General features: G+C 45.4%; 1 protein-coding gene across 1 annotated transcript; it reads right to left on the bottom strand.

The window, feature by feature from the left end:
- Positions 1-1,460: 1,460 nt before the first annotated feature.
- On the bottom strand, positions 1,461-7,889 carry LOC134174770 (G-protein coupled receptor 183-B-like). The gene is made up of 2 exons (XM_062640008.1): positions 7,572-7,889; positions 1,461-2,267 (listed from the first exon to the last, which is right to left on the bottom strand). The coding sequence occupies exons 1-2, from the start codon at positions 7,607-7,609 to the stop codon at positions 1,571-1,573; spliced, it is 735 nt and encodes a 244-aa protein (XP_062495992.1). The 5' UTR covers positions 7,610-7,889; the 3' UTR covers positions 1,461-1,570.
- Between the last annotated feature and the right edge of the window lie 6,172 nt (positions 7,890-14,061).

Raw genomic sequence — 14,061 nt, 5'->3', positions numbered from 1 at the left:
TTCAGACACTGGCGAGCAGAGCAAAGAGCAGGAAATTCCTCTGCGCTTGTTGTTTGCCTTGGGTTTGCGAAGTATGATCATCAATTGACAGCTCTTGTGTTTTGGATCACTTTGGACTACAGGCCACTTGGGAAAGAGGTTACAGCTCCAGTTTTCAGCTCTAATAGTGCAAGTGCCAAGCAACTGCTACTACTGGGGCATGTCAGGCATTTGCTGGAACCAGTGTGAGAGTGAGGACCTACTGCAGGCTGAAGGAGGGAAGGTTAGAGCTGAATTTCATCATGTTTGGGTTTTGTGCCCCACATCCTTCCTCTTCTCAAAAAGGCAGAGGTTATTGCGATGTTCAAGCTGGCAAGGTGTATCGAAGGCCTGAAAGCACCATGGAGGGAAGGAGGCTTGGCTTACTTTACTTTTCTTTCCACCTTTTATGGTCTTTGGACTGCAGAACACACAACAGAAGTTCAATATCTGTAAATCAGTCTTTTACTGAAACTGGAGGCCATCTCCCGTGCAAAGTACAAGAGTAGTTGTAAATGCCTACATCCACTTGTGTGTTGGGGAGTGCCTGAGGTATCTGGAGTACTGTACTGATAACCTCACAGTGCTTTGAGGAGACCACCGGAATCACCAGCTGTGTAACAGCTCTGTTATACACCCACAGGAGCCCCAGCAGTCAGAGAGACATCCATGGCCCTGGTCTTGTGCACCACTGCCAAGGGAGCTGGAACAGCACCGCTAACCACAGCACATACTTCCCTGTCTCCAAAACCGTGGCCACTGAAATCACTGGTGACCCCTCTGGGTACAGTACATGGAACCCTCAACATAGGGGTTCTCTTAAATTCTCTTCCCCCCTTGTAGGGCTGCAGCAAACAACTGCATTCTGGTTTTCCACCTCCGGTTTACATCTGAAAGGGGATGTGAGATAACCTATTTACAACTTTGTGGTAGCAACCTCCCAATAACAACTCCAGGCATGTACCAAGGTGTGGCAGTGTCTGTTCTGCGGATTCCTACAGAGGGGCTGATGCCACCTGCAAGACAAATCCAGCTAGGCTAGATCAGCTTGGTGCTCATCCTGTCCCTCAATGCTACCTGCTGAGTCTGGTGGGTCACCTGAATTAGAGACAGTTTAGGACATAGATCATGTCTTCACTATGCAACCACAGAGCTCTTGGCTCTGCAGATCCCTGAGTAAGACACTAAGCACCCTTTTTATACAAAAAATGTTTGGGTTGCTTTAGTTTTTAGAACCATTTATGAAATGTCATTTGTTTCACCTCTAAAGTGAATAAACTCTAGATTACAAACGATCAAAGCGAGCCTGTGGTGCTCTAAGGCTCTCAACACAAGCACCCACAGCCCAACTCTGCTGTGTTTCAGTGCCAAGGGGCTCCCCAGCCCCAGGCTCTTCAGAATAGCCAAGGCTCAATACCATCATGAAACAGGAAGGTTGCCAAAACATGAGCCCTGGGGCTGGTTATTGAGCAGTTTTCAAACCACCAGTTTGAAGTTGCATTGCAGTGTCTCCTGTTGGGTGTCACAGTGCTGCTTCCCCCAGGCATAGCCACTACTTTGTTTTTAGCGTAGATCTGTTGGACATGCTAAAAAATATTTTGTAGTAGAGGTATACATTGACAATCCTTAAAAGAATCCCCAGGATGTAACTGAGGGACCTGAGAAGGGCTGCGGCCGTGCTGGAGATGGGAAACAACAAGGTATATGGGCTGTGGGTGAGAGCAGAAGTGCTGCTGGCCTTCAGGAGGTCGTCTGCCTGGAACAGGGTGCACTCTGCAGTCACCAGGATCCAGATGATCCTGGAAGTCAGTCTGGCGTTTTTCACTGTCCGGAAATGCCGAGACTCTGTGGCGAAGAAGGTGATCAAGTAAGCCTCGAAGGCAACGCAGCTCAGCAGCAAGCAGCTGATGTGTGTGTTTGCACTGAGGAGGTTCTGCAGCAGAGCTGATGTGAACACCGGAGATAAGATATTGACACCCAAGGTCCGTACAACCATCTCAGAAGCGATGCTAACAATAACCAGGACGTCTGCCTTTGCTAGGCTCGAGATGAGAACTGCAGTGGACTTGGACGAAACCTTTGCAGACTGCAGGATGATTATGGCATACAAACTGCCCAGCAGGCCCAGAAATGTGCTGACAGCATTTGAAGAAGACAGGACAAGGTATTGGATGTATTTAAGTACCAGGTATCTTCTGAGGTCTTTCATGTGGTCTCTCTTCATAGAAATGCCCGTAAGGGAGGAGCACCTAGAATACATGTAAAAAAGGGTAATTAAATGTAAAATTAGTGGGGTAGATTCCAGACAAATTATTATGTACCTGCATTTGTACAGACATATGCTGGCATCCGCCGCACTCCAGCATTACTGTGGTATTGGTTGGTTACGCAGCTTCAGAAGCATTCAGTATGTGAAATCCTCAGACTGCGTCAATTATTAAATAGATTTCATATAAACCCAGGTGATAGCATTTTGTTCTAATTAACCCAGGGATCATTGCAGGGAACTGGAATGACTCGGGACTAATAGCAGAAAGAAAATGCTCAGAACGGGGCTACTCTCATTATGCAAGGGTTTTTTTCTGCTTGCCTTTGTGGATCAATTTGGGAACGAAGAATACATTCTCTACTGTTACAGCAAGAAAACTGTTTCTAGTTGTGCTGTGTAGAACAGTAAATGAGGTATTTATTACTCATTCTGGAACACAAAGTGAGAAACTGATGGGAATGCTATCCCAAGTGGTGTCCCAGTTGACTCAGTAGTTGAGAATTGCCATATTTCATTTCCTTTTCCTGTCATTAGCACAACCTTTCATACACATTCATGTGATGTCTGTAGCTTCTAAACAAAATTGACTCCCTGGGCACAGTGTGGAAATAGGCAGTAAAGTGTAGATGCTGGGCTACCGGGGAGAAGGTGGGCTCTGTAATCCCTGCTACAGCTTCATAAGCAAAGAGCTGCTTGCTGCAGAAGCCCAGGGCTTTTTATGTTCTGCTAAAAAGGGATGTGGTCTCTGGCTTGATGTGGTTGGCGGTGGCAAGCCTGTGCACACTGGAGCTCCCAGTGCCTGTGAGCTTTTGGATCTGAGTGCCAGAGTGGGGCTTCCTAGGGCTGTGAGGCTGCTACGTGGCCGGAAACTGGTCCAGGTGGAGCTCAGCCTCAGCTATGGCACCATTTAAAGCGTTTCTCTAATGGTCCTATTTTATATCTACATTTCTTTGGGAGTAAACTAAAAGCCAAAAGTTTTTATTTCAAAAACAATTTCAAGCATTGTTGCTAAAATGTACTGTTTAATTTTCTTTTTCTTCAGTAACATTAACAAAGTCTAAAACCAACTTGCTGTCCCACCGGTGGGATGTCTCTTGGCAGACACTATCATTTTCCTCTTTGGGCTTAACAGAGCTATAGATACAACTCTCGTTTCCACCTGAGAGCTATACTGTGATGTTTCCAGTTTGCTGATTAGTTGAATCTCCTAATGCATCCAGTTGGATATTTATGAACCAATTGTGAGTTCTGACCTGGAATTTGAGGGAGAGTTTAAAGACCTGTGGGAAGTTATCTTCATCTGACCATTGTCTCCTGTACAAGATTGCAAACAGTTCTTTTGCCTTAAATTCAGTGGAAAGAGGTACCTGAATAATCCCCTTCTGCCTGGGGGGTCCTTCACATCCCAATGGGCAGCTTCAATTGAGCTATGTTGCATCACAGTCATTTCATATCAACATGCTGAAGTAATCTAATAAATCAGGGTTGCATCCTAAGGCTCTACTCATTTCCTATACTTGCAAAGTATCCATCAACTTCAACTGTAGCTTTGCATGACATAAAGAATTGGTTGGAGATGACTAACAGCTCAGGATCTGTCCTTTCATTTACATACTCGGACCTTAAGCAGGAATTAAGTTTGTAAAGTGCCCAGATATTTTTTAGGTATTAGTTTAATTTGTGTAATGTTGCGTTGAAAAGGTACAATTGTGAATTATCCCTGTGTAGGATAAGGTTATAAGACAGGTAAAAGGCTAACTTGGTTAAATCATGAATTTTCTATGAGGCATTCTTACAGAAGAGCAAGCTAAGGAAATGTGGACTAAATGGAACTACAATTAAGTCATGCATAGTTGGATGGGATACTAAGAAAGGAATAACTATCAGAAATTAGAGGAATGATGTATCAGATGGGAGTCTGCAAAGATCTGACATTTTGTTCCCTTTCATTAACTACAATAAGGAATAGAGATCATGCTTATTAAGTTTGCTTATTAAGTCAACTATCACAGATCAGCAATTACAATTTCAGATCCATACAAGAACTGGTCCCTACGTAGCAGTGAGTGAGAGGAAGAACAAACATGTGAGCGGGAGGAGGAAGCAAGATGGGGAGGAGGAAGGCTGTCACAGGTAACAATGCTGGCATAAGTGGGTATCAATACAGCGTGTTGATGGTAACACCCATCTGGAGTCAGCAGGAATTGTATCAGGGGAGGCAGATGCCATCTTGCAATGCAATAAACAGGAGGAACGCCTGTAATCACATGGGATGAGTCTTTGGCTTCATTCGGCAGAGGACAGGTCTTGACTGAAGTATGTGGCCAGTTTAGAGGCCCGCTGTCCAGGAAAGGTATCAGTTGCTGAGAATGTTTCAAGGAGACCAAGGGGATCAGAGATGTGGATAAATGGGGCAATTCATGTTTGCGCACTTATCTCCTTATGAAAGTTCTTGGTATTACTTACGTGAGCTCCTTGGAGTTTGTACAGAGCTCCTCCAGTACACTCACCCTGCAGGTCTGGGTGGCTCCCTAAGTCCTTACCTGGTTTTTGATTTTGATGAGACAATGGGAAAACGGTAAATCTGAGTGATTCCCATGAAAAGTACCAAGCCAACCTTTTTAAGAGTGGGATCCCACTGCTTGTAGAGACTCGATTTGTACCAGGTTGACTCATCCAAGATTCACACGCACCTTTTCTCTTTTTCTAAGTACCTGAGCCAACTTGTTAGTGGAAGCCTTTGAGGAAGAGGTAGGAAAAATGTAGTTGTGTACATCAGCTGAGCTGTGATACAGTTCCCCTTGCTGTAGTTTTCCACAATGATTAACTAGAAAAATGATTCTGCATTTTCGAGAGAAAGCAAAACCTTTCTGAAACCAAGAGTTTCTGCTCTTTCCATGCACTCAAGGGACTTTGATACTGGTCCTGGTGCAGCCCCTTTAGTGCATACTCACCAAGAAGTGACTTTGCTTCACTGCTGAAGATGCAAGAAGTGGTGAAGAAGAGGGTTAACCTCTGAACATTGATGTCTGAGTATTGGTTTGACCATTTGTTTCTATACAGAGCATCAATGAAATTAATATTTATTGGAAGGGAGCCATTTGAATCCACAATGTGAAAGCCTGTACGACTCACTAGCTAAAAGCAGAAGAGAACCAAGCTGCGGTGTTTACAGTTGAATCTTGTTACCCAAGCGAGCTACTCCTTTGGAAAGGTACATGAAGAATGTTCCATTGTTATTTGTTTTATTGCAGCCTATTTCTCTGTTTATTGCCATTAAGCATATTTTTGAGGAGAGAAATTATATGCCTTGATAAAGATCTTTGCTCATTTTACAACTGATTACTGCTGTGAATGGTTGTGGATTACACGCTGGCAAGTACATGTAACCTGGCTCAGGCTGCTGTGCGCTGAAAACCCACATGCTGGGCCTCAGGACTGCAGCTAAATTTGAGGCTGAGAGCCCCACATGAGGAGTAGTAAACAAACCTAAGCTGCTTTGAGCAGCTGAATGAGTGAGGAAGATGTGGGGTACATTAACTTTGGGATTTTACATCTCTGGAGAATGTCAAACTAAAACTTCATTGGAAAACAAACTAAATCAAACAGAAATTTGCCATGTGGATACAACCAGATGTCTCCAGAGAACTGGCATCATTCGTACCTTTTCTCCATCCTTTTTCTTTTTTTACAGAAGAGGTTTGAAAGGAAGAGAACACCAATAGCTGGATTTACTGCAGAACTGTATCTTGGCCATTCTCTGAGCTTGTGGGCACTGGGTCCTATCATCTTGCACCCCAGGACTTGGCGATGAGCCCATAAGCTCTTCTAATGATGAGCGCTAGAAAAGGAAGCTGAGAAGCTGATACAGCCAGAGGAGATGGCCCAAAGCAGCCCATCTGGATGCTAAGGAGCTCAGCCTGTTTTTCATGTCTTCCCTTCTTGAAAACATCAGCATTTTACATAACACTGCCAACATTTTGCGTAACACCCCAATGTACTTGGGAAAGGAACTGGAGTTTCTGGATGGAAGATGCCTTCCTACTTTCTGTTAGAGATGTGTCAGTAGTATCCTTCCTTTCAAGCCATAGCTGCCCCAGGAAACAGGAGCATTGCGATGGCTCCCTCCTGCCTCTCTCCACCCCTTTGACACTGTAATTTAGTGGTTAAAGCTCTCATCCAGAATGTAGCAGAGCAAGGTTTGACTTCCTCCTTCGCCACAGGGGATTTAGATGTTTATCTCTCCTGGGTGTCCCAACCAGCAGGCTACAGGTTATCCTGAGGTGCGGAGGCTTTTCATGCCACCTAAGGAACCTGGGCACAGTAGGAAAACAGCTGACACCCTGGACCAAGGGGCAGGGATCAGGAAGAAGCTCACAGATCACAACACAGGTGGTTGCAGATGTTTGATAGGAAAAAGGGTATATCAGTTTCTGATAGTTGCTCCAAATGCTGCTTGGATACATCTGCTCTAGTAAATGCAGCAGAGCTGGAAGACGTTCCCAGGTGCTAGAGCTCTGCTCATCACTCTTGAGAGTGCTCCAATGGTCCCCAGCACAGTTTGGCATCTGGCAGCGCACACCCTTTGAGCACTGGGCAGCCTTGGGTAGGGCTTTGGCAGGAGGCAGGGAGTGCTGGCCATGCTGCAAGGATGGTTTGAGGGTAACCTTCCCTCTGCCTGCACCAGGGTAGGGACTGGCTGCCCACCCTCTGCGCAGCCTGGATCATGCCTGGGATGGGGATGAGTGGGAATGGGAACAGGGGGCTGTTTCCAGAGCAGCTGCTCCCACCCTATCAGAATGGGCAGAATTGGTGAAGAAAGTAATCCAAGCCAATCCGTCTGTTTATTTACAGTTTTTAAAGCATCTGCTTGTGGTATTCATTACAGTGACCCGCAGGAGGATCACTGTGCATGGACAGTGACACCTAAACAGTTTATGTTTAGTCCCTGCGCAGACAAAACCTCAGGTCAGGCTCACGAGAGGTTTCCTGGACGCACACTTTGCATTTTCAGCCGTACTGGTTTTTATCTCCACAGAAATTGCTCTCCCGAGAGACTTTACAAATTCCAGTTAATAATAACTTCTCCTTTGTCACTGGTGCGCCATTGTAGTCTGAGAGGTACACGGAAATACCTCCAGCTCTTAGCCAAATGCTTCCCTTTAATTGTGTCAAAGAATATACAGAAAAGGAGAACAAATCTGAAACCCAGATTGCCACTGAATATCCCGACTGTAATGAAGTTGTATTAGCTTTTACTTAATTTAAAAGGAAAAATACTTACATTTGCTGGAAAAGGCAGCCAGGAATAGTTTTCTGCATCACTGTATTCTGTGTATGGTCTGCAGCAGAGCTAAAATGTGCCGTTCCACTTGGATTGCTTCCTGGGTTTTATATATAGTGTGGCATACTCGGTACCACGTCACAGCATGGGACTGTGCTGACAGAATTTGTTTTCCTAGGCAACATCCCCGGAGCTGGTTTCACAAGAATTACTTGCCTGAATCATGGTAGCCATTAACTTTCATCTGTCTGGAAAAATTGATGCCCCGTGTGGAAGGGGAGTCCCAGACACTTCCTCAAATACATGCCTGGAGATGGAGCAGATTACAGGGTGTAATACTGAGCTCGTCTGGGTGCCGCATGAGCTAACACAGGTTATCCATGAGCAAAAAATCTATTCTGAGCAAAGAAAAGGTGTCCCCTGGCATGAGACACAGCACTGTATCTGGCTGGACTGGGCTATCCTCAGTGAGTGTTTGTGTTGGTGTAGCCTGGGATACCCAGGTTTGGTGCTGATTACGTTTGCACTAACTCTATTGCTCTCCAGGTATGACGCTGGTGGAGCTCATCCGTGTTTCAGTCTCTTCGAGAGGTCTCAGTACGATGGGAGAGCACAGGATCCCACAGACATTGTGGAGCATAGCAAGCTGGTAAGTTCACAGCAACAAGAACACGTTCCACAGCTCCCAGCTTTACCGCAGATCTTGTGCTTAGAGTCAGTACATGAACACAGGGAATGAAAGGCAGTGACGCTGCATTGGCTTCTGATCAACGGGGAGGCTTTGCTGCCAGTCCAACCCCAGCTCTGCCAGCAGCACTCCCTTCCCTTCAGCAGTTCTCTAAGTCATGGAAAGCTGTAGGAAAATGAAGCAGCTGGAAATGCAGATGCTGCAAAGCACTGTCACTGCAGCTGCAGCCACTCCGGGAAGGCAGCCCTGTGCTCTCCTGCCTGCTCAGCAAGCAGCAGCACACTGGGTTTGCACAGGAGCACTGGTGGGAGGACATCTGCCAAAGCCAAAGTCCCTAAGAAAAGGAATTTGTCTTGTTGGTGGTTAAGATAATTTGTGCTTTGATGTAAGCGTATAAATATTTATTCTTTCATTGTATCTGAATGAGTTAGCCTTTGCTAGAGGCCCTCCATAGCAGTTTTCTTTTATCACAACTACCGTTTCTATTACATTTACTGTTTTCCCTTGCTGACGTGACACAACAGAGCTGTCAGAGCAGAAATTCTGCAAACAGGCTACACGCTTTCTCAGCACCTTGACATTTCGCAATAGCTTGAGGAAAGATAAGGCAAAGCCTCTGTCCCCAGGGCACCACCCATTTCGTCAGAGCACACCGACTCTGTGAGCACAAGGAGTAAAGGACAGGGAAGCAGGAGGGGTGGGATGGGGTGCTCCATATCCAGGCTGTGCCCCGCTTCACCTCGCGGGGCTGACAGATACGGGCAGAGCCAGGACCAGCCATGGGAAAGGCAGCTTGAATCCGTTCCCCTCAGTTAATCTCTACCTGCATGAGCAATCGCTCCTGATGACTGATGGCTTTCAGCGCTCCTCTTTGAACCCACTGGTATCTCCCTTAACGCAAGCAGAGCAAACACAACAACCCCAGTTGATTTCTGTAGTGGCGGGATATGGTTTCCAGTATTTTTCCATACCCTGTTTATTTTATGCTACACCTTTGTTTGATGGCTTTGGCCAGCTCCCTACACTGATTAGCTGTGCTCTTTGCAGCTGAGGGCTCTAACTCAGTAACTGAAATACAATTGCAAGCCATAAGACTTCAGCAATAGATAAAATATTTTCCATTTTCTTATGTTCAAAGCACTCTGCTTTTGACCCCAGAGGGTTTCCTGCACTTTTCCCTTGCCATCTCATCCATGTCCCCTCTCACCTCTTTGTAGTGCACCCCAAAACACTGCCAAGGGGCACCTCGAGTACTGCCCATTATTCCTACAGCCTCTCTCTCTTGCTGGTACTGAAACCAGTCCTATTCCTATTTCTTTTCCCTTATATTGTGCCAAGGAAAACCTTGTTGAGGAAATACAGATGAATTACATCATCTGAATATCTTGCACTTTGGGGAGGGTTTTTTAACATCCCTGAAGATTTGGAGGAAATTATAGGAAGACAGTTTTCTTTGTAAGTAACTCCACACCTTGGACCTACAGAACAAGTCCTAATTGTTATTCATTGGTGGTTAATCTTTTACCTGATTCTAAAGCCGCACCAGTTGCTGGATTCCCTGGACCATCCTAATTTATAGCTTTGGTATGTACAGCCTTTGCTGCTCTTCCCATTTTTACCTTTGGTTTGGTTTTCGGTTTTGGTTCTGTTTTTTTTCTTGGGTTGCTTGAGAACCCAGAACAGTTACTGCCTGATCTTCAACCAAGATTTCCTGTCTCTCCTCTCATTAAATGGATGGAGGATCTCTGGTCTCAGCTTCTGACTTTGTATCATTTCCCATCTTTATTATTCTCAGATATTACACATTTCTCGAGCACTCTTTATGATTACTCGCTGAAGTTCTCCAGAATTCCCTGTTGTTTCCTTCTCTCCCTGGCCCTGCAGAGTTCAAGCAATTCATTCTTAAATTGCAAACCGGTCACACGACTGTCTCTTCTGACTAGAAAATGGAGAAGTCGAAGTCAGGCGGCATTTGCAAGTATGAGGAAGGGTTGGGTGGCACAGGGAAGAGTCTCAAGAACAGGAGTGTCACGTAGCAGCTCCTATGGGCACTGAGCCACAGCCAGGATGGCAGCAAGCCAACAGGAGGGTTCTCGAAAGCTGCTGAGCTGACCTTTGTGCCCCTTCTGATGGAAAACCAGCAGAGCCTGCATGCTGGAGAAGCAGGAATTGAAGAGTTTCAGCCCCATCCCTGCTGTTTCAAGGCTTGTAGCAGCAGAAAGGTTAACAAACCCTCCGAGGGAGGGATGGACTTTCCAAAGCATCCTCAAATCTAGTGCGGCTGCCCCTTGGACATAACCAGCATCCCTAGGCAGGATGCAAGGTGAGGAGATCGCACCTTGGCTGGCAGAGGACAGTGGTTATCTCCCTGGCCGCTCATGGACAGGAACCTTCCAAGATATTCATTACAGAGCAGATGTTTCATGTTGGCCCTTTGGTAAAACATGACGGGGCAGGTATGGAGATGTGTGACCTGGGTATGTTCTGCTGCTCTCTCAAGAGCACAAGTTTGCACTTTCCCAAACTGCTCATCAGCAAAGACAATAATTAGCTCATTTGTTTTGTTGCTGTTGTTCTCTATTTTCACTTTAGAAAAGGAAATTCACTTTCAATGAGGGCAAATGCTGGGTTAAAACATTACTAATGTAATGTTTATTCCTTGTGGACAAGAAGTCCAGTAATAAGACATACTTGCAAGTGGATTCCAGGATTTCATCGGTCCCTTTTGCATAGCTGACAGAAAAGATTTTCTTACAGGGAAAGAGTGGAGAGGCTGACAAGAAAATCCTTTTTGTCTTAGGTATTGAATGTATCAAGATTACGGATTAATTGCATAAAGAAGATGTGGTGTTTCATAAAATCAGTGGGAGAATAACTAGGTACAAAAAGTTAATGCAAATTTCACTTGGTTTTGGCTTCCTCCTTCACTAACTCCCATTTCCAATCGGGAAATAACAGCGGTAACAGCACTTTGGGAAATGCAAAACTTACTGAGGAGGAAATTCCCCATAGCTGCCCATAGCTGAAGTTTTGGGAACCTCTTGAATGAGTTTGCAAGTTCTCAGCTGACAACTCCTCTACCGAGCAACACTGGAAAGCCTGAAGCCAGCCCACTTAACCCCTTCTGAGCACTTGCTCTGCAGAGCTACAACCCTGCCTGCACAAGTCCCTCCTTAGCAGGGACTCGCTTGTTTCTGTCTGCACTGTGCAATGAACAAGCCTTCCTGCCTTCTAATTTTTGTCCATAACGTGGTTTTACACACAGGCTGTCATTCTTGGTCAGGGCTCACAGCAGCTACAGCTCTCTCCATGGCTACCATGGTCAGGTCAGTCTGTTTTCAATTAGAGGTCTGGGGAAGTGTTTTGCTTTGAGTCACAGCACTCTTGCGCTGGCATCGCTCAGCTCATCTCCAAGAATGAAGGTGGTGGGAATTTCCCTGGCACCTACAGACTTCCCTGGCATCGGCTCCACAGCTTTCTGCTGAACTCCATCTTCCACATTGAGCGCACACTCGCTATACCCCTGACCAAACGGCCTCCATCCTGGTGCTGTGGATCACGCAGAAGCAAACTATGTGCATACAGTGCTTTCTTTTCAGTGCCAGAAATTAAATGTGGTCTTTTCTCTGCCCTTGGATGAGCATTAGAGGCAATTTTGATATCTCCTCCAAACGCGGTGCCTCAATGTGTCCTCACGATAAATTCTGCCCTCTTGCATTATTCACTTTCCAAGGCATAATATTGTTACTTAGCTAATTGAATCCCCAAATTAAACATATTGCAGTTTAAAAGATCTTACAACATCCCATCAATGCAGAAGGCTTTTTTCACTGCAATTACTTGTTTAGTATTTTGCTTTGATTGGAGTTTAGTGTCTCCATCTAATGACCTTTCCTCCCCTTCCTTGATGCACGGTCAAGAACCAATTCCTACTACAAATGGCATGTTTGCTTATTAAGTGTCCCCTTGCTACTTGCCTCCATTTGTCTAAATTATCATTTACTCATATCCTGTGTCCTCCCTCTTTTTATTACTTTATTGGTGTTTTTTTTTACCTGACATGTATGTAAAAGTTTATAGCCTTACTCACGGAGCCAAATATTGCATTCATAAACAGGGGCAATTGTTTTTGACTTCTTTAGCGTGAACAAGATGTATAGGACATTCAGTAAGAATATATGGTGAACTTTCACCAGGTTTTTCTATGAAAACAAAAGCCAAAACAGTAATTATCAACAAGAAGTTATCCTGAACGCTTTGCATGGTTAAGGGAGTCTGTATTTCAATCTCACCCTTGATACAGGAACACAAGATTTTACTATTTCCTGCATTTTACGAATCATCTGACCGAAAATCTTTCAACACTTTTGTTTGCCTTCAAGTTCCTCACACCTGAGAACAAACAAATCAGCTGTGTATAGCACGAGAAAGCAGAAACCCACATCCTCTGGCTTGCCACATAAGAGAAAGGTGAGCTCATTTCAGTGATATATACAGGAACTGTGTTGTCAAATTTGGAGCTGCATCCTTCACACATCCTACTTTTATTATTATACCTAACAGCAAACCAAAGCATAAGAACAGGGCTGAGGTGCCTCTTGGAAACATAAATACCTGCAAGAGTTGCTCTGCACCCAGCCATCCTGAGCAGAGGGAGAATGGGAGTGAGCCAGGCCACTGGGAGGAACTAGTGCACTCACTCCCTTGCTTCACCTTAGAAATTTTGGGTTATATTTTAGTAATAATGCTTCCAAGGATTGAAGTTTGCTCCACAGTAGCTGCAATTGCAGCAAAGCATGATTCATGTCCCACCCCATCACTGCTCTGTGTTTAGGAGTGGTCCAAGGAGTGGAAACTTCCCAGGAACACACTGCTGCTCTCACATCTGCATTGCACCCTGGTTTTGTTCACCCCCAGGCACCTGCACACAGTGCTGTGCACTCCCCAGACTGCCTTCTGCTGCTCTTAGTTGTAGCCTTGGCATGGACTGATGTAACCCACCTCCTACGTAGGCATGGTCCACTTAAAGCCGTTTGTTCTTGTATTCAGCAGCAACAACAAATTTACATTTTGGCCCTTCTTTTTAATCATTTTGGCAGCCTGAGCATCTCCTATCATTGGTGTCGGTAGGTGCTGCTCAGTGGCCAGCCAGGCACAACAGAAGTGCAGGTTTTGCTGTGTGTGAGCTCAGGGCAGGAGCAGGTACCAGTAGTGTGTGTCTCATCATCTGCCCTTGCACTGGTAGCAAACAGATGTGTAGATATCCCACTGTTTCTCAGGGCTGGCAAGCCTTGCAGCAGGCTTGGGTGGTATGTCTTCCATATGGGTGCAGTTCACACAGCACCAGCAGCACGGACTGGATGTCTGCTGGCACTGGTGAGCATCTGCTAGTCAGTAAATCCAGAGGGGCGGCGGGGACAGGGTCACACAGACGTGTGGTTATCACTACTGTTCTGGAGCGGGTTCAACATAGATTTCACAGGATTTTGTTCTTTGCTGTCCTCGATACACACGCGTTGCCCCCTCAGACTTCCTTTGGCAATCATTTTCTCCATAAACACTTGTGATGTTTTCCCTGAATGAGTCTGATTTCAGATTTCCCCTAAGGGACAAGTGACGGCACATCAAGGAAATTGCTTTCCAGTGACTGGGACTACACGAGAAGAAGATATTTGCAAATGTGTTTTTCAACGTGGCATTAGTTGTTTTCCAAGGCAATCTTGGCCTAAGGTTGAAGAGTTCATTTGCGTCTGGGGGTGTTGAGGTGTCCTCATGTCTGGGGGTTGATTTGCTCTATTTTTT

This window comes from Pezoporus occidentalis, unplaced genomic scaffold (assembly GCF_034315485.1).
Source record: "Pezoporus occidentalis ecotype Australia unplaced genomic scaffold, CSIRO_AGI_Poc_V1 ctg63, whole genome shotgun sequence".
Taxonomy (NCBI): Eukaryota; Metazoa; Chordata; class Aves; order Psittaciformes; family Psittacidae; genus Pezoporus; species Pezoporus occidentalis.
This window is presented reverse-complemented; position numbering and strand designations above follow the sequence as displayed.